Below are 20,741 nucleotides of genomic sequence, written 5' to 3'. Positions count from 1 at the left end.
TTCCCAATTTAAAAACATGTCATCTTCACAGAAACATAAGCAACAATATTCCAAATTACCAACTTATTAATTCAATAAATCAAACTTCATAGTTGCAGCTGTAACTAGCTTTAATTTCTTGATAAATCATTTTACACAACTTCACATTGAGATTTTCATAACAATGAGTAACAAAACATACTGTATAATAATAACAATATTCAACTTTAAACAGATATAAAAGAAATAAAATATGATGAAATAAAATGATTAAGATGAATTCAAAGTATCTCAAGCTTACACCTCTGTCATGATTCTTTGAAGAATAAGAAAGCAAGCTCCCCATCCGCTCGGATATTACGGCATGTGATGTCATAGTAACTATGGTAACACTACAACCAACAATTTTCCTGAAACGAATAGGCACAAAATTTAACAAAAATCAAAAAACACAAGGTTTTAACCTTTACATTCTGGCCCCTAATTATTATAATAGACATTAATGTCTAATGTATAATAATTACTATTACAGATACAAAATATATGCTAAATATAAGATTAGAAATCAAAACTTTCTGCTTCTTGTAAAAGACAAATTTTAGTAATAAGTTGACTTAAGTAACGAGTCTTGGTTTTAATCCGCACTTGCCGAATGAAACCTTTCTTAATTGGAACTGTATCCATGATTTTCCCCAGCAACCAAAAATTTCTTGATGAAAAATCGTCCATGATAATTACAATGTCTCTGCATACAAAATTGCATTTAGCTTTAGACCATTTTTCTCTTTCTTGTAATAATGAAAGATATTCTTTAACCAATCTTTTCCAAATTAATCCACAATAAACTGCACTTGTCTCCATCTGCATCATACATAAATATCTTCTTTCTGAAATTGGCCCGGAGGCAGTAAAGTGTAAAAGAAAATTGATGATAGAGTCTGTATCAAGTGATGACGCTACTTCAATATGAATTACTCTCATAGTCAAACAAACAAAAATAGCTCCATGTCATTTTTCAACTTCTCTTCCTTGTTTTACTTGCAAAGGACCAAAATAATCAACTCCCACCCATGTAAAAGGGGGATCATCGGGTGAAACTGTCTTGTGGGAAATCCGCCATTTGTTGTTGTCCAGATTTAGCATTTGCACGTTGATAATTAACATATTTTGATATAATTCTTTTGATCAATGTTGAAGCACCAAGTATCCAATATTACTGGCATAATTCTGACAACACGTGATTACAACCACCATGACCTGTTTTCTCATGCCATGCTGGCCCAACTCGCAACCAAGCAGCTTTTTGAGAGGAGCTGTTTGCTCAAGGTCTTTAACCTGACAAGACTTCTTCTCCAGTTTTTCACACTGCAGCTTGTCTTCCTCAGGCTTGACCTGGCAACTGTAAACAAATTTGTATCTGTGTGGTTTCTTTAAGAAGATTTCTCTGGCTGAATATCTCTGTTCTACTTCACAAACTGGCTTCGTTATCAGGTGTTTACAATAACTTTCCCAAACATTCTTCTGGGCTTCCTGCCAGATTCTGCTAACCAGAGCTCTGTTATCTCTCAAGGTTACAGGTGCCCTTTCCAGACAAACATGTTTTCTTAGAGACTTCTGGAATCTTCTTACAGACAGCTGGACTTCTTTAAAGCTTAAATGCTTATTAACAAGTTGAGACTCTTTCATACAAATTTTGAGTTTTTCTTCTAAACTAAGTTCACAATCATATCTATATTATTCAAAGGAAAGTTAACACTTTCCAAGTTCTAGTATTTCCTAATTACAAAACGTGTTATCTTCACAAAAACGTAATTGAAAATATTCCGAATTACCACCTTATTAATTCAATGAATCAAATTCATAGTTGCAGCTGTAAGTAGCTTTAATTCGTTGATAAGACATTTTGCATAACTCAGTATTGAAATTTTCATAATGATGAGTAACAAAACATACTGTATAATGATAATGATATTCAGCTTAAACAGATATAAAAGAAATAAACAAAATGAAATAAGATAATTAAGATGAATTAAAAGAAAAGTATCTCAAGCTTACATCTGTCATGATTCTTCAAAGAATGAGAAAGCAAGCTCCCCGTCCGCTCAGATATTATGACATATGATGTCATAGTAACTATGGTAACACTACAAACAACAATCTTTCTTAAAGGGACAGGCACAAAATTCAAAAACAAAGTTTTAACCTTTACACCAAGCATGCAAACTTTCCATTCATGACACAAGCACAAACCATTGTAGTTGTCTTCACTTGAACGTTCCGAATATTTGAAGTGTCCAATATGCATTTGATTGCAAAACATCCAATAGGAAGAGGTTGTCGTCTCCTACCTGCCCTCCTGTACCCTTGCCTCACTGAAAAAATAATATTCTTTCCAGCATCCCCAGTATTTATGATGATGTGACTGGAATACAATTGGGTGGTTTGACTTCTCAATTGTAGGGGTGAGAGAAAAAAGGCAGGATCAAGTTTCCTTTGCTGAACAAGAGGTAATGATCCGGTGATCACATTTACATGTTTAGCTCTAGCGTAACAGATTCTACCATAGAATCAAGAGTTAGATATGCAGATCATGTCCTCAAATAACAAATAAAAGCTTAAGAATGCACTTCAGAGTGTATGTGTACATCACCTCAAGTCAAGTTTATTATCATCTGATTATACAAGTACAACTTGACGAAACAGCGTTCTCTGGTCCTCGGAGCAAAACGTGTAAACTAAAAGTTTCCTAACCATGTACCTGTCTTTTAAATGTTGTCATTGTACCATCCTCCTCAGTTCATTCCATCGCCCCTCAAGTCTCTCTTAAATCTTTCCTCTCTCACCTTAAACCTACGCTTCCTTGTTTTAGACTCTCCTACCCTGGGGGTAAAAAAGTTGTGACCAAAAGAAATATGAGCAGGAATCTTTCATATAGCCCCTCCATGTTGCTGATCCAGTCAATGAAAGAAATTTTTGCTCAATCTTAGCCAATTCCATCATGGCTACAGACCTCATTTCCATTGTTATTTTGCACTTAATGTCCAATGTGTGGTTCCTCGGTACATCCAGCACTGCCGTAACCATAATAGCACATGGACGCTGACCTGCTAATTCCAAATCTATGTCGGGCTCATGCTAAGTTGGAGCAAGTATCAACAGCAATCCCATATTTTATGCATTTTCTATTACATACAAAAGCACTATGGAAAGGAAATGTTATCTTTATTTCATACCACTTCACAAACAAATGTACAAAGGAGCATTTGCTTTTCTATTGTCTTTTATGTAACTGATTAACATTTTTCATAAAATCTGAAGAACGTGATAAGTATCATTCCTGTAGAATATGATATTGGAGAAGTAGAGCAACTTCCTACAGTGGAATTTCCAGAGATCCATCTGTAATCCTGAAGAATTCTTTCTGACAGCAAAATCTAGGTTTCAGTTAGGAATAAAATGCCTCCTTTTAAATGCAGGGGCCGATAAAACAATTCTGCATTCTTCTAGCCATTTTTTCTGCAGTGTAACCAAATTTCGTTAAATGGTATTCCCTAAATCACACATGTCAGACTCAGGCCCGCGGGCCAAATTTGGCCCATGATATATTTGGCCCGCAAGATCTGTCTATAATTTTAAACATCAAATCTCCCCTCAATCCAGAGAATAAAGTTTTAACCCATTTAACCTTCAATTCATGAAGTCTGAGCAACATCCTAGTAAATCTTCTCTGTGCTCTTTCTCTCTGATTGATATCTTTCCTGTATTTAGGTGCCCAAAACTGTACATAATATTCCAAATTTGGCCTCATCAATGTCTTATACAACTTTACCATAACATAATTCCCAACTCATATACTCAATACTTTGATTTATGAAGACCAATATCTTGGTTAGCATAGTCAAATTGGGCTAAAGGGCCTGTTCCATAGAGCATTACAGCACAGTACAGTTCCTTTGGCCCATGATCTAATGCTGACTCGTGTACAGTACGACCCCAATTATCCAAATTCAGATTCTCTGATATCCTCAGTTATCCATTTTTTTTTAAATTTTGGATAAACGAGGATATCCAAAATCGGTAGAGAAGTATCGGTGATCAGTGGTGGCCAGTATTTTTTTTGGTGAGAATTAAACATTATATTAATGTTTAAAAATCCTTACCTTGTTGATGTATCAACACTGTTACAAGTGATTTGCAGTTGCTACTGGGCTGTTTTTAAAAAATGACCGGTTCTTTGAAAAAAAAAGTTTATCTGAAATCGGCCTGGTCCCATTTCGGATAATCGGAGTTGTACTGTACTTACAAAAAAAAACTAAACCCTCCCTACCTCAAAACCATCTATTTTCTTTCATCCATGTGCCTAAGTATCTTAAATCCACCTATTGTTTGTAGCCTCCACCACCGCATCTGGCAATGCATTCCAGGCACCCACAACTCACTGTGTTTATTTTAAAAAAACATAACCCTGATGTCTCCCCTAAATTTTTCTCCCTCCACTTTATACAAATGTGCTTTGGTGTTGGCTGCTCCTGCCCTGGGAAAAGGCACTGGCTGTCTACCCAATCAATGCCTCTCATAATTTTGTAGACCCCTATTAATTACCCCTCATCTTTCTTTGCTGCAAAGAGAAAAGTCCCAGCTCTGCTAACCTTGCCTCATAAGGCTTATTTTTCAATCCAGGCAACATCCTGGTAAATCTCTCTGCATCCTCTCCATAGCGTTTAAAACTTTCCTGTAATGAGGTGACTAGAACTGTACACAATATTCTAAGTGTGGTCTCACCAGAGATTTATAGAGCTACAATACCTTACGACTCCTGAACTCAATCCTCCCAATCAACCTGCACAGCGACCTTGAGAGATCTATGAATTTGGACCCGAAGGTCCTTCTGTTTTTCTGCATGTTAAGTATCAATGCTTAACAGTGCTCTTTCTTCAAATTTGCCCTACCAAACTGCATCACCTCACCCTTGTCCAGATTAATTCCATCTGTCCCTTTTCCACCCAACTCTGCATCCTGTCTATATCTTGTAATTTACAATAACCTTTAACACTATCCACAACTTCTCCAACATTCATATCATCCACAAACTTACTGACCCATCCCTCTACTTCTTCATCCAGGTCATTTATAAAAATCACAAAGAGCAGGGGTCCCAGAACAGATCCATGCAGAACTCCACTGGTCACTGACTTCCAGGCAGAATATTATCTGTCCACTATTACTCTCTGCTTTCTACTGGCAACCCAATTCTTAATCCACACAGACAAGGTTCCATGGATCCCATGCCTCGTGACTTTCTGAACTAATCTCCTATGGGGTACCTTGTCAAATGCCTTACTGTAATCCATATAGACCACATCTACTGCCCTACCTTCATCAATTTCTTTTGTTACTTTCTCAAAAAAATTCAATTACACTCACAATGCATGACCTTCCCTTCACAAAACCATAGTAACTATCCCTGAGAAGAATGTATTTCTCTAAAGGCTCATAAATTTGGTCAAGAATTAGCTCCAATAGTTGGCCAAACTCTGAGGTAAGACTCACTGGTTTATAATGCCCTGGATTCTCCCTATTACCTTTTTTTAAAAAAAACAAGGGGACCACATGTGCCATTCTCCAATTCTACAGCACATCCCCTGTGGCCAAGAAGGACACAAGGATCATTACCAATGCCCCAGCAATCCCTTTGTTCCCATGGAATCCTGGTTTATATCTCAGGAGTAAAATACAAAAGTCTGCAGACACCGTCGATGAAGTAAAACACGATGCTGAAGAAATTCAGCAAGTCAAACAGTGTACTTTATCTTCTTTTTTTTCTTTGGCTTGGCTTCGCGGACGAAGATTTATGGAGGGGGTAAAAAAGTCCACGTCAGCTGCAGGCTCGTTTGTGGCTGACAAGTCCGATGCGGGACAGGCAGACAGGATTGCAGCGGTTGCAGGGGAAAATTGGTTGGTTGGGGTTGGGTGTTGGGTTTTTCCTCCTTTGCCTTTTGTCAGTGAGGTGGGCTCTGCGGTCTTCTTCAAAGGAGGTTGCTGCCCGCCAAACTGTGAGGCGCCAAGATGCACGGTTTGAGGCGTTATCAGCCCACTGGCGGTGGTCAATGTGGCAGGCACCAAGAGATTTCTTTAGGCAATCCTTGTACCTTTTCTTTGGTGCACCTCTGTCACGGTGGCCAGTGGAGAGCTCGCCATATAACATGATCTTGGGAAGGCGATGGTCCTCCATTCTGGAGACGTGACCCATCCAGCGCAGCTGGATCTTCAGCAGCGTGGACTCGATGCTGTCGACCTCTGCCATCTCGAGTACTTCGACGTTAGGGATGTAAGCGCTCCAATGGATGTTGAGGATGGAGCGGAGACAATGCTGGTGGAAGCGTTCTAGGAGCCGTAGGTGGTGCCGGTAGAGGACCCATGATTCGGAGCCGAACAGGAGTGTGGGTATGACAACGGCTCTGTATACGCTTATCTTTGTGAGGTTTTTCAGTTGGTTGTTTTTCCAGACTCTTTTGTGTAGTCTTCCAAAGGCGCTATTTGCCTTGGCGAGTCTGTTGTCTATCTCATTGTCGATCCTTGCATCTGATGAAATGGTGCAGCCGAGATAGGTAAACTGGTTGACCGTTTTGAGTTTTGTGTGCCCAATGGAGATGTGGGGGGGCTGGTAATCATGGTGGGGAGCTGGCTGATGGAGGACCTCAGTTTTCTTCAGGCTGACTTCCAGGCCAAACATTTTGACAGTTTCCGCAAAGCAGGACGTCAAGCGCTGAAGAGCTGGCTCTGAATGGGCAACTAAAGCGGCATCGTCTTTATATTGCAAAGATAAAGATACAAAACCAATGTATGACAAAATATAGCCAAGCACCTGAACAAAATGGTGGGATTGGAGCAAGGGGAAGGCACTGTGCCAAAGGCAGGAAGTTTTTTTAAAATTTATACATACAGCATGGTAACAGGCCCATATCACCCAATTTACACCCAATTAACTTACACTTCCAGTACATTAGGAATGGTGGGAGGAAACCACTGCCCCCAGGGAAAACCCACATAGATGCAGGGAGAATGTACAAACTAATAACAGACAGCGTGGGATTTAAACCCTGGTTCTGATTGCTGGCACTGTAAATGCGTTGAACTAACTGCTGTGCCACTCCAAAAGGTGGATGAGGGAGGGAGGGAGGGCACACCAGCAAATAGGGAGAAGTAAGATGACTGTGAATGGAGAGGGAAGGGGTGGAGAGCTGGAGGAAAGAAAACAAGGATTGGGAAAGGAGGGAGATTGGGAAGAGTATATCTTGTCAGGTCCTGGGGAATTTATCACTCCTAATGTTTTGAAGATCTTGTACTTCTTCTTTCTTAATCTCAATGTGGTACTGCACATAAACTTGATCTATTCTGTCCTTATCTTGACCAAGGTCCTTTTTTCTGGGAATACTGAAGCAAAGTATTCATTTACGACCTCCCCAAGCTCCTCTGTCTCAGGGCATTGTTATCTCTTTTATCCTTAAGCAGCCTTCACGATTGTTATCCTTCTTTTCTTCACTTAAGCAAATAATACCTTTGGATTTTTCTTAATCTTACTTGCCAAGGCCATGACAAGTCATGTCCCCTTCTAGTTCTCTTAAGTACTTTCTTCCTGGCTTCCTTGAGCCTTTTATATTTTCCACTTCCTAAATCTAATGTGTGCTTCCATCTTCCTCTTAATTAGCTCCTTCATCTCTTTTTTTTGGTCAACCACCATTCCCTTTTCCTACCATCTTTTCCCTGTTTCAGTGGGTCAAACTCATCCAGAACCTCACGCAAGTGGTCCCGAAGTATCCTCCACCTTAACTCTCTGCTTTATTCCAAGAACATCTATTCTCAATTTACTCTCCCTAGTTCCCGCCGCATCCCATTGTAATTAGCCCTTTCCCCCACAATTTTGTCTGCTTTTATTCTTGCCCATAGCTGTGGTCACTATCATTGAAATGTTCTCCCCCCTCCCAGAGTTCTTTCACCTGACCCAGTTCATTACCCAGTTCTGGATCCAGTATGGGCCCTCTTGTAGTCAGCTGGTCCACATACTGTGTCAGGAATCCTTCTTGGACACACCTGACAAATCCATCTATCCCTCTTGCAATAAGTAGGTACCATGCTGTATTTCTTTATGCTGTGCAGGGTAGGGTGAAAGGAGGGGAGGGGAATGTATTATGAAAGAAGTTAAGGGTTTGGACCTAAAAAGATGCTCACTGAACTGTTGAGTTCCACCAGCACTTTGTACTTTGCTTCACTCTGTCAATTTTTGCAGTATTTCTTTGTTTTGCTACTTCAGCCAGTCTCTTCCATGTATAATCAACCCTGAAGACATTCTCTCTTTGATGGAAGTTCTGTGAAAGTGTTGCCCATTGCTCACCCTCTAGTTCCTCTGATGCTCGTAAGCTCAAACTTTCCTGATGAAGGGAAACATTGTCTGTCTGTTGCCTTCCACGGACAGTGCTTGATCCACTGCAGACTTGAAGTGTTTTGACTATTTCCAGCCTTTTGTTATGAAACTTTTAAATGTCCTTAGACCAGAAACTCAGCAGATTTTGAATAAGTGAACTAAGAGAGAAAATTAATCTCGTGCTCAAGTTTATTGTTACATCTACCAAAGTACAGTGAGCAAGTTTTTTTTTTAAATGAGTCGACCCATACTTCATACAGCAATAAAAGCATAATTCACAATGCAGGGATTTAGGGAGATTAGTTAGAACAGAGCAAAGCCAACATCATTTTACTCATGTGAGATCATTCAAGCATCTGATAACGGCAGGAGTGAACAGTCCTTGAATCTGGTGGTGTTTGTGAATCTTCTTCCCAATGGGAGGAGAGAGAAGAGCATGTGGCCAGGGTGGGAAGAGACTTTAAAGAAGCAACAGAAATGCAAGTGCAGTCGACGGACTGGATGAGGTGGACTAAGCTCCGCAGTCTCAGGTAGAGCAGTTCCCTTCCCATACAATGATGCACCCTGACAGGATTCTTTCGATGATGCATCTATGGAAGGTGGGAGAGACAGAGGTGACATGCCAGAATTTCTCAAGCTTCTGAGGAAGTAGTGGTGTTGGTGTGCTCTCTTGGCCATTACATTGACATGTTTGGACCAGGACAGGTAGTTGGAGATGTTTATGCCTAAGAACTTAAAGCAGTAGGACTATCTCCACCTCTGCGCTGTTGACGAGGGCTGGGAGTGGGCTCCACCCCTCTTCTGGAAGTTTATCACCTCTCAATCTCCATTCTATATTCTGACTCCTGTTGTCTTAGATCTGACCTATGATGGTGGTGTCATCTCTAAATTGATAGATGGAGTTAGAGTGATCTTTGGTCACACAAATCATGGGTGTACATGTGATATTATGGGGGTTTGAGTATGCAGATTGTGGGCCACCAGAGATAAGGGTGATTGTGGAAGAGGCACTGTCACCAATCCTTACTGACTGCAGTCTGCAGGACAGGAAGTGTAGAATCACCAATAAGTAACAAACCTGGGTTCAGAAATCAATGCTACTTCCTTAGCACGAGACAAAGCCAACTGAGTTTGGAATGTGTACATTATCCATTGCAGTAAATACAATTCTGAGTAAATATACTCAGCGTTGTCTCCGCTCCATCCTCAACATCCATTGGAGCGCTTTCATCCCTAACGTCGAAGTACTCGAGATGGCAGAGGTCGACAGCATCGAGTCCACGCTGCTGAAGATCCAGCTGCGCTGGATGGGTCACGTCTCCAGAATGGAGGACCATCGCCTTCCCAAGATCGTGTTCTATGGCGAGCTCTCCACTGGCCACCGTGACAGAGGTGCACCAAAGAAAAGGTACAAGGACTGCCTAAAGAAATCTCTTGGTGCCTGCCCCATTGACCACCGCCAGTGGGCTGATATCGCCTCAAACCGTGCATCTTGGCGCCTCACAGTTTGGCGGGCAGCAACCTCCTTTGAAGAAGACCGCAGAGCCCACCTCACTGACAAAAGGCAAAGGAGGAAAAACCCAACACCCAACCCCAACCAATCAATTTTCCCTTGCAACCATGTCTGCCTGTCCCACATTGGACTTGTCAGCCACAAACGAGCCTGCAGCTGACGTGGACATTTACCCCCTCCATAAATCTTCGTCCGCGAAGCCAAGCCAAAGAAGAAGGAAATACAGTTCTGAGTAAACAGAGACTAATATCCATTAGAACTAAAAAAGCATTCATTGCTTCTGGTATATTTGTTCAACAAACCATTATTTTGTAAAGTTGCCACACTGTCAAGAAATAACAAACAATAAAATTTAATTTTTAATTTCTTGCAGGTGAGAAATTGTATTTCTCTTTCACTTCACTTAGTCTTTCCTTTTTTTTTGACAGAGAAAGAACAACCACTACTCCCTGCAGTCTCTGGTGTCAGTTGTAGTGAAGGAAATGCCATACAAAATCCAGCCAGAGGAATTGCCCAGTGCAAGGACTGTGGTAAGTGCCTTGAGGGAAAACACATTTTATTAACAGGAGACTTGCTTAGATAACATTAACCGGATGTATATATAGTCTCGGGATCAGAGACAAATTACAAGAAACAACTTCCTTATGCTGCCTGCTCATTCCCTGCATTGGTAGGTTTGAGCACACAATGTAGCAGAAGTGCAATCTACTCAGGGCAACAGTATGTGTAAATCCTACAAGCAATAGCAAAAATGAACACAATTCTTCAAATGAATTATGGGGTGGGGGTGGGGGGAATAGGGCTTCATTGCCTGGCCTTACTTTGCAAAGCTTATTCTCTGCACTTGCAATTATATACTGTTAATAAACTCTCCAGTTTATGCTGTCTCGTCACCTGCTATATTCTTCAAGTGTATCTTTGTTCAGCTGTGATGAGTAATGTAAGTAGCACCAGTTCAAGGCTTTTTATTACCATCATATGTATAACTTAATCAGGAAAGAAATCTGACCATTTATTATTTGATCTGCCATTACATCTGTAATAGCATTTATCCATGGCCCAGTACTGATCTATTTCATCCATTTTATTGGAAGGGAAATACTGTAAAATCCAAATCGTAAATCACTTTAATATATATCCCTTTATCTATTTTTGTCATGACGGTCTTCATTTCAAACAAAAGTAAGAAAGATTTTTGAGCACTGAATGACTGATTTAAAATTGTCAGGGATCGTGTTTGGAATATGTTTATTTGATTTGCTTCTATTATGTCATTTCTTATATTTCATTATTCATTGGACTATGCTAACTGCACATACTAACTCCATTTCCACACCGATATGCATTGTCAAACCAAGGTAAACTGCTAATTGGAGAAATAACACTTTATTTTCCATCTGGGCACTCTCCAACCAGATTTGTCCAATTTCCATGAACCCACCCCCCTGTCCCGTGTCTCTCTCCTTTCCTCAAGCTCTCCATCACCTTCCCTTCTCCTAACTGAGAGCTACAGTCCTCCATCACTTCTCAGTTTTTTTCTCTTCTACCCTCACCTGCATCCACCTGTTAACCTGTGCTCATCCCCTGCCCCTTCCTCCTCCTCCTCTCCTCAACACCCTCCCCCCGCACCCAAACTTTATATTCAGTCACTTGCCTGTTTTTGCTTTTACCTGACAAAGGGCCCAGGCCTGAAATGCTGGTTATCTTTTACTTCCTATGGATGCTGCATGACCTGCTGAGTTCCTCCAGCATGCTTGTGTATTATGCAAATTGCATGGTTAGTCAGGCATTTGACCATTCAAAATTACTTTGGGAAGAGCTTCCAGTCAACCAAATGATAGCCAAGGTTCTGTTGCCTGTGTTCCTTCCACTGACAGGTCCCAGTCCAGGACCCCAAACCCTCTTACCCCTTTCATCATGCTCATTCCTGCCCGACCATTATGCCAACAGTTATTATAACTGAGGTTCTCTTCTGAAGACCACAAGTAACAAAATGGTAGCAATCAGGTTGAACTTAACAAAGAAGCATAATATATACTATTTGCCTCAGGTTCCTAATAATCAAAGCAAATAAAAATACCAAAAACATGCCAGAATCCTCAGTGTATATTACTGGATTAGTCAAGAACAAATTAACCCTTTTTCCGTGTCCTGGTTTTCAGGGACTACCAACAAGCACATGGACTCTGCGTCCCAGTTTTCTGGGATAGGTTTTATACCCAACCAGTAGCTTGTTTGTACTGGTGTTCATACTTTAGTTTACCCATGGACACAGTCCGGAATATATATTATGAAAGGTTAAAAATGGCAGAGTCCAAAGGTTAAAATGAATAAAAGAATTACTTAAAATTAATTAAGGAAAGTGCAGATAGATCCAGAGAAGATTACACATGCAGGTTATTTTACCCTTAAAGGAAAGTCTTTTACAGCATGCATCTTATTTTCAATGAGATGGCTTATTGAATGAGAGTGGCTGTTCCTAGTTCAGTACCGTAATACAGAATATTCTAACCAAGTGGTTCTCAACCTTTTTCTTTCCACTCACATACCACTTTAAGTATTACCTATGCCATAGGAGCTCTGTGATTAGCAAGGGATTGCTTAAGTAGGTATGTGAATGGAAAGAAAAAGGTTGAAAACTACTGTTTTAATTGTACCTAATTGATTCATTATGTGCACGATTTCATTACTCCGAAAGATATGGGCCATTGACAATTTTTCTCAAGCAAAATATTACAGTAACAATTGGGTCTAGACCAGTAATTCTCAACCTTCCCTTCCCACTCACATACCACCTTAAGCAATCCCTTAGTAATTACAGAGAACCTGTGGCATAGGTAATACTTAAAGTGGTATGTGAGTGGAAAGAAAAAGAACCACTGTTCTAACCTGACAAACTTAACTCCTTTCCTCTATTCCAAAATGCAAAGTTCACTATCAGTCAAAATTGTAATGTAGTAAGTTGTGAACTTTCATAATAGAACATAATTACTGTACAGAAGTGTGCAATTCCAATTAAAATAAGTATTGTTTCACTGCATAGATCATTGCTTGAAGGTTAGTACAGATGGTGGGCTAAAGCGTCTGATTCTGTGTTGCTTGACCTAAACTGTTCCCTCAAAAGCACTTAATGCAGAAGCATTTTTAGTGTATTATCACAGTGGTCAAGTCATTGGCTGGGTGATTTTAGGCCTGGTCTGTGGATCCAGAAGATCATGAGATCTAAGAGATCAAATCCTACCTCAGCAGATAAGGAATTTCAACTCAGTAATGAATTAAATCTGGACAAACTATCTGTAATTGTAGCATTGAAACATAACATCCCAACTAGTTCACCAGTCCTTCAGCTGAGGAAATCTGCTGGCCTTACCTATTCTGGCTCGTATGTGTTTCAACCGCATCAAAGTGGCTGACTCTTAACAACTCTGTGATGAGCAATAAACCCTGTTCTTGCAGTAATGTTCACATTTTGCAGAAGATTTTTAAAAAATAATGTGCCCTTTTTGTTTGCCCTAGATAAGAACATCAGTGATATGGGCCACACCTGATGCTTCACTTACTGTTCCCCTATGGGTCATAATTCTAGCTGTACTGGTTGGTTTGCTGGTCCTGGCTATTTTAATCTTAGTGATGTGGAAGGTATGTTTTCAATTTCTTGCTTCTCTATAATTGGGGTTTCGGAAGAAAATCTCATTGTACATTAATTTAAAAGAAAACTTTCAGTGGGTGAAAATAACTCATTTTAACCCACTGATCATCTGACTGAATTAATAATACTTTACTACACCAATTATATAAAATGGAATTAAATGTACAGTGATTCTATAGGGTCCATAAAGGCAAAAATGATTTCATAATTTTACTTTTATCAATTATTAAATGTGAGCTAAATACCCATGGTATGGCAGCATAAGGAGAAAATATTCAAGGTATGGAATTTAATTGCCTGTTTATGTTGCCAGGAGGTACAGCCTGTTCCATCTGTTATAGTATCAGTTTCCCAGCCCCTCTAGGGCTGCTTGTTCTAATGTAGAGGAATGAAATAGGCATAATTGTCTGGAAACTCAAGTGCATAAACTGTCAGTTTGGATGGATAATGGGGCATGTTAAATACCATCAGAATTTACGATTGGGATATGGGAACTGGCACAAAGGGGAAAAGACACAGATGAAGTGGTTTAGGGAACTGGCACAGAGGAAGGGCCCAAATAAATTTCCAGAGGAATGACCAAGATCCAGATCAACTGAGAAAGTGGCCATGGGAATGGCTATTGGAATTTAACTCCGACAATTGTGAGGTGATAGATTTTGGGAGGTTAAATCGCAGCAGGATTCACACAGTAAGACCTTGGGGCTCAAGTTCCCTGACAGTGGCGACAGAGGTAGACAGAGTGGCACAGGTGTATAGAACTTTTGTCTTCGTCGGCCAAGAGTGGGGACACCATGCTACTTTTGACCAAGTTGTTGGTTTGGCTTCAGGAGGTGTATTGTGTGCAGTTCTGGTCACCACATTATTGGAAGGATGTGATTAAGAGAGAGAGGATACAGAAAATATTCACAGTAATGTTGCCTGGCCTGCAAGGCTTTAAAATCTGGGGGTAGGGAAAACAATCAACTTTCTGTTGTATAATGCTGAAAATAGATATTCAAAGTCTCCTTTAATGTTGATCTCAGGGTCGATGTATAAGTTTAACTTCTCTGATTTTTAGCTGTATTCTTCTGGAAATTAATAATACTGCTTTGCTTTTTTTTAAAATAGAATAATTAACCTGCAACTCTTTTTATAATGTGTGGGTATTGTAAATCCCTTTGTACCAGCTAGACACCCACTTTCCAGGGAATCCCAAATAGAACATCACCTCACACATCTTCAACATTGAACTTCAATTTTTAACTATCGATTCTATATTGAAAATGGAGAAAGACATTTCTGGAACAAGGTTCAATATCTCAGTTACAGCATTTTTTTGTTCTCTTGGCTTCTCATTGGTTTCCATTCATACTGCCTCCACATTGATGAGCTGTTATCAGCCAGCCTGCACTACCCTCTATCAGTCAGCACCACCACATGTAGGATCATTCAGGCCTAAATTTAGAATTTATATCCATTCTAAAAATACATTCATTTCTTTCTATTTTGGTGCATCCAGCATCAAAAGTCAGTATAAATGTTTTTTTTAAAAAAAAAAAGAAAATCCTGGAAACACTTCGCAGGCCAGATAGTATCTGTAGGGAGAGAAATATAGTAAACATTCCAGACCGAGAAGGTGAGGAAGCAAGGATGTTGATGTGACAGGGAAGGGGTGGAGAGAACAATGGGAATATTTGTGATAGGATGGGAATGAAGTAGGCCTGAATGATCCTACACGTGGTGGTGCTGACTGATAGAGGGTAGTGCAGGCTGGCTGATAACAGCTCATCAATGTGGAGGCTGTATGAATGCTTGGATGTTCTAGTACACGCCCCTTGCTGACTGTGCCCAAGGTTCCTCCCACAGACCCCTGAATAAAGATGACTGTGTCACAGCCCCCTCCTCAGTCCAGGATAGTCGACCAGCATGGATGGGCCTCCAACAAAATTGTTGTGAATAAAATTGATGCACCATTAATAACTTCAAAGACTCTAAGTTGTAGAGAAACTGATAGGCTTTTATTCACAACAGAATGGAGGCCCATCCATGCTGGTCAATTGTTCTGGACTGAGGAGGGAGCTGTTGCACAGTCACCTTTATTCAGGGGTCAGTGGAAGGAGCCTCAGGCACAGTCAGCAAGGGGCGTGTTCTAGCACATCCAAACATATATACAGTGGTTTACCACATAATGTAAGAGCATTGACCTGAAATGTTAACTTTCTTTCTTTTTCCCTGATTTTTGTATTTCCAACTATTTTTTATTGAAGATTTTCAGTATTTGCAGAATTTTTTTTGTTTGTTGTTCATTTAGAAATATATTGTTGCTTATTATGGGACTTGGAACACTTCATTACATTTATAATAACCTTTACTTTAAAATTCAATTTTAAATATTTTACAGTGCTTTTGCTTAATTATACTTAAAATAGCTGTTCAAAGTTGAAATCCTTTAGTTTTAATCCCAAAGACCCATTTTATTAACAGGGTGAGTTCACATTTAGTTATCACTAATTTGTTATTGAGTTGATGGAATAACTACCACTTCAGAGCTTAAATGGTTTCCTATTTAAACCATCCAGAAAAAAAGTCACATGCACAATTTTAGTGCCCATATTTCACTTGAAATATTTATAAATTTATTATTTAGTATGTTCCTAGAGTCAAAGTTTTACTGCACGGACACAGATTCTTGAACCCAACCTGTCCATGCTGACCAAGTTATCTATCCAAGCTCTTTTGGACCCATATCCCTCCAGACTTTTACTATTCATGTACCTTTCTTAATGTATTTGAAACATAAAACATTGTCCTCACTACGGTTTCCTCTGACAGCTTATTGCATATGCCCACCATTCTCTATGCCCCTTACCTCCTTTAAATCTTACCCCTCTCACCTGAAATCTATATCCTCTAGATTTAGATTCCCCTACTCTGGAATAATGGTTATGGTTATTCAGTTCCTATTTGGAAGAAGTGATCAGTGCTTACAAATTTTCTGACCATTACTAATCAAAAAATCTATGCTTAACCTGAAGAAGGTGCACAAAATCAGTGAACCGGTGCGGACTCGAAAGGCCATCATGGCCTGTTTCCGCTCCGTAAATGGTTAGATGGTTATATGGTTAAGGTGATGGAAATACAATTTCCAATCTACCAAAGTCATTGGAGTGAATGTGCAAATATCACAAACTTTGGCTATTCTGCCACCTAATGGTTACATCAATAGGTACAGGGGAAAATTGGCATTTCCTCTGACTTTAAATTCCAGGTCATTTTTACAAATATGCTCTAGTGTTATAGATACAGAGATTGAAGTCTCATGAAATGTCTGTCTTAATGTAAGTTTCTGGATAATCACATCCAAGAGGGAAGTAAGGAGTTTGTAAGTTTCCACTGGGTGCTCCCATTTCCTTCCACACTTCAAAGCGAATGGTGGTTGTAGGTTAATTGAGGAATTTGGGTGCCACGGGCTTGTGGGTTGTATGTCTAAATTTAAATTCACACAAATTTAGTATTCATGCAAAACCATGTGATTAAAAAGCTCTAAAAAAATCATGAAAATGTTGACATAGAAATTCATTCATATAATGCTCATGTAAAACTTCATACAAGAATGTTGTACTCCTAAATATACATCTATCATAAGTACAACAAAATCGCAATAATTTCCAGTGCACAGAAGCTTCAATCCTTGACTTTATATCAGAATTTTCAACATGGATCACACCCCAATGATAAAAGCAATCATGTGTTATCTGCTTTTTTTTATCTGCTTGCTTGTATGATTTTCAGCATGATCTCTTTATACACAACAGCTCTTGTTTACTCTCAGAACCACCAGCTTCTATGAATACAAATACTGTTCACACTCGGACAGACCTCAGTCTTTGCCAGGCTGCTCCCCAGCATTCCTGTGGCCTCTCTGCACATTCTTCATATTTAGACTGGCCCTTCCTGAATCTTACTGTTCTGTCTGCACCTTTCTCTTGCTTCTATTTTGTGGAAAGGTAAAATAAAATCAGATGCATCGTAGAGCTCCACCATTCAGTAAGATTGGCCTCAACACCATTTTCCTCCGATCTTTCCATATCTCTGGACTCCTTTGCATTTCAAGTGTTCTGCTCATTGCCATTTTGAATATATTTCGGGAGTTTACAACCCTGAGGTTGTAAATTTCAAAGGTTCATGAGCCCATGAGAGAAGAAATTCCTCATGATCTCCACCTTATAGAGACAACGCCATACTCCAAAGCAATGCCTCCTTGTTACAGATTTTCTGATTAGGAGAAACAGCCTCCGAGCATCCCAAGGTATCAAACCCTCAGAATCCAACCAGTTTCAAGAAAATTATATCGCACTCTTCTATAATACAATAACTTCACGCACAACTTTCCCAACCTTTCTTTACATTATCAAACAGGCCCAGTGACCATGACTGGGGTTCTAATCCTGCAGGGTCTGTGAGGAGTTTATACATTCTCTTCGTGCCTGTGCGAGTTTCCTCCAGGTGCTGCGGTTTCCTCCCACTGTTCAAAACGTAGCAGGGTTGTAGGTTAATTGGATGTAATTGGACAGCACAGGCTCATGGGCCAAAAGGGCCTGTTACCATGCTGTACATCTAAAACTAAATGAATAAATTTAACCCAGAAATCAACCCATTGAACTTTGTTTGCACTGCCTCCTAATGTAAAAATGTCATTCCTAAATGTGAAGGTAAAACCTGCACAGCACAGGAGATCTCACCGGTGACCCGAAAAGCTACATCAAAATTTCCCTGCTTCATGAACAGATCTCAATAGTCAATATCTACCAAATCCAGTTTGTATCTAGACATCTCTGGAAAGTAAAGTCTACTTCATCCATACTTCAACAAGATTGTCCTTACTCTGACCTATAACATAGGCTCACTTTTGAGCATGGACTGCTCTCAGAATCAAGGACACAGCCACCTTCAACCTCCTAACCTCAGAAACATTCCAAATGGCTACAGCTCACCACTGCACCAGGGAAGTTTCTGGTATTCCATAGAAACATGGAAGATTACAGCACAGAAAAGAGGCCCTTTAGCCCTTCTAGTTTGTGCTGAACTATTATTCTGCCTAGTTCCACTGACCTACACCTATTCCATATCCCTTCATATCCCTTCCATCCATGTTCCTGTCCAAATTTTTGTTATATGTTAAAATTGAGCCTGCATTCACCACTTCACCTGGCAGATCATTCCACACACCCACTACTCTCTGTGTGAAGAAATTCCCCATTATGTTCGCCTTAAAACTTTTCACCTTTCACCCTTGACCATGTCCTCTGGTTTGTATCTCACCTAATTTCAGTGGAAAAAGTCTACTTGCATTTACTCTATCTATTCTCCTCATAATTTTAAATATGTCAATCAAATCTCCCCTCATTTTTCAATGTTCCAGAGAACAAGGTCCAAACCTGTTTAACCTTTCCCTATAACTCAGTTCCTGGACTCCCGGTGAAATCTTAGGAAATCTTCTCTACACTATTTCTATCTTTCCTGTAGTTAGGTGACCAAACCTGCACACAATTTTGCCTCACCAATGTCTTATACAATTTTACCATAACATCCTAACTCCTATACTCAATACTCTGATTTATGAAGGCCAATATGCCAAAAGCTCTCTTTACAACCCTATCCGTCTATGATGCCACTTCCAGTGAATTATGTATCTGTATTCCCAGATCCCTCTGTTCTACAGCACTCCTCAGTGATCGCTACCATTTACCATGCATGTCCTTTCTTGGTTTGTCCTTTTAAAATGCAGCACCTCACACTTGTCTGCATTAAATTACATCTGTCATTTTTCAGCCCATTTTTCCAGCTTTCCAGATCCCTCTGCAAGCTTTGAAAGCCTTCCTCCCTGTCCACAACGCCTCCAAACTTTGTCATCTTCAAACTTGCTGATCCAATTTACGACATCATTATCCACATCACTAGTCATAGGCCTCCAATCTGAGCAGCAAATGTCCACTTCCACACTGCGGCTTCTCCCATATAGCCAATGTTGGATCCAATTTATTACCTCACTATGAATACCAACCATCTGAATCCACCTGACTAACCTCCCATATGGGTCCTTGTCAAAAAACTCTATAATGGTTAAACACAGCATACCACACACAAAGCAATGTTGATAATCTGTAATCAGTCCATGGCTATCCAAATACTTCTATATCCTATCTCTTAGGACAGCTTCCATTAATTTATCTACTACTGACATCAGGCTCAGTGTGGCAATGGTGTGTGTATTTAAAGAGAGGGATGCTGTCCAGAGGGGAACAGTGGGTGAGGGGATACGGTGGAAACAGGATATGGATGGTGGACAGTAAGAGAGGGTGTGGAATGGGAGAGGAATTAGGCAACAGAGAAGGGGAAATAATGAGTGTGAAAGGACCTAGGTGGATGAAAATGAGAGAGAAAAGGACTGAGGAGTAGGATACTTTAAATTGGAGCATTCAGTGTTCATACCATTGGGCTGTAGACAACCCAGATGGAATATGGATGCTGTCCTTCAATTTTATCCTCACCCTGGCAACAGAAGAGACCAAGGCCAGTGAAATGAAGTCAAGTCAAGTTTATTGGCATCTGATTGTACAAGTACAACTTGTTGGAAACAGCGTTCTCCAGTCTTTGGTACAAAATATGCAGACACATAGACATAACAGACATACAGACAAACAATACATATGCAAGACAACTATTTCATCTAAATATCCCGCCGACAACAGTGGTTTCAGTGTGGGAAATGGGGAGGGAATTATAATAGTTGGCAATTAGAAACTCCAACCTGCTCACGAGTTCAGAGCACAAGCACTCAGCACTGGGGAAACCTAGTCTATTTGGGGTCATCTTGTGTGCTTGGGGTTGCCTAGTCTGTTGGTCTCACCAATGTTAAAGAGGCCACATTAAGACAATGTTGAAGGAGGTGCATGTGAAACTCTCACTCACCTGGAAGGATCGTGTAGGTCCCTTGATGCAAGTAGGGGGAGTTGGTGTGGGGACAAGCATTACATCTCCTGCAGTTGCAGGGAAAATGCCTGGGGAAGGTGAAAGGATGGGTGGGGAGAGCAGAGCAAACAAGGGAGTTAGAAAGTGGTCCTGCAAAAAACAGAAGGGGATAGGGAAAGGAAGATGTGGCTGATGGTGGGATCATGTTGAAGTTGGTGGAATGG

At 40.2% G+C, this 20,741-nt stretch overlaps 1 protein-coding gene across 1 annotated transcript in view; it reads left to right on the top strand.

Annotated features, from left to right (window-relative positions):
* itga8 (integrin, alpha 8) overlaps window positions 1–20,741 on the top strand; it is a 284,139-nt gene that overhangs the window by 259,835 nt on the left and 3,563 nt on the right. Inside the window, exons 28-29 of the mRNA XM_069914329.1 lie at window positions 10,343–10,444; window positions 13,431–13,553. Coding sequence (XP_069770430.1) covers window positions 10,343–10,444; window positions 13,431–13,553 — 225 coding nt within the window. The remainder of the gene's footprint in view (window positions 1–10,342; window positions 10,445–13,430; window positions 13,554–20,741) is intronic.

This window comes from Narcine bancroftii, chromosome 1 (assembly GCF_036971445.1).
Source record: "Narcine bancroftii isolate sNarBan1 chromosome 1, sNarBan1.hap1, whole genome shotgun sequence".
Lineage (NCBI taxonomy): Eukaryota > Metazoa > Chordata > Chondrichthyes > Torpediniformes > Narcinidae > Narcine > Narcine bancroftii.
This window is presented reverse-complemented; position numbering and strand designations above follow the sequence as displayed.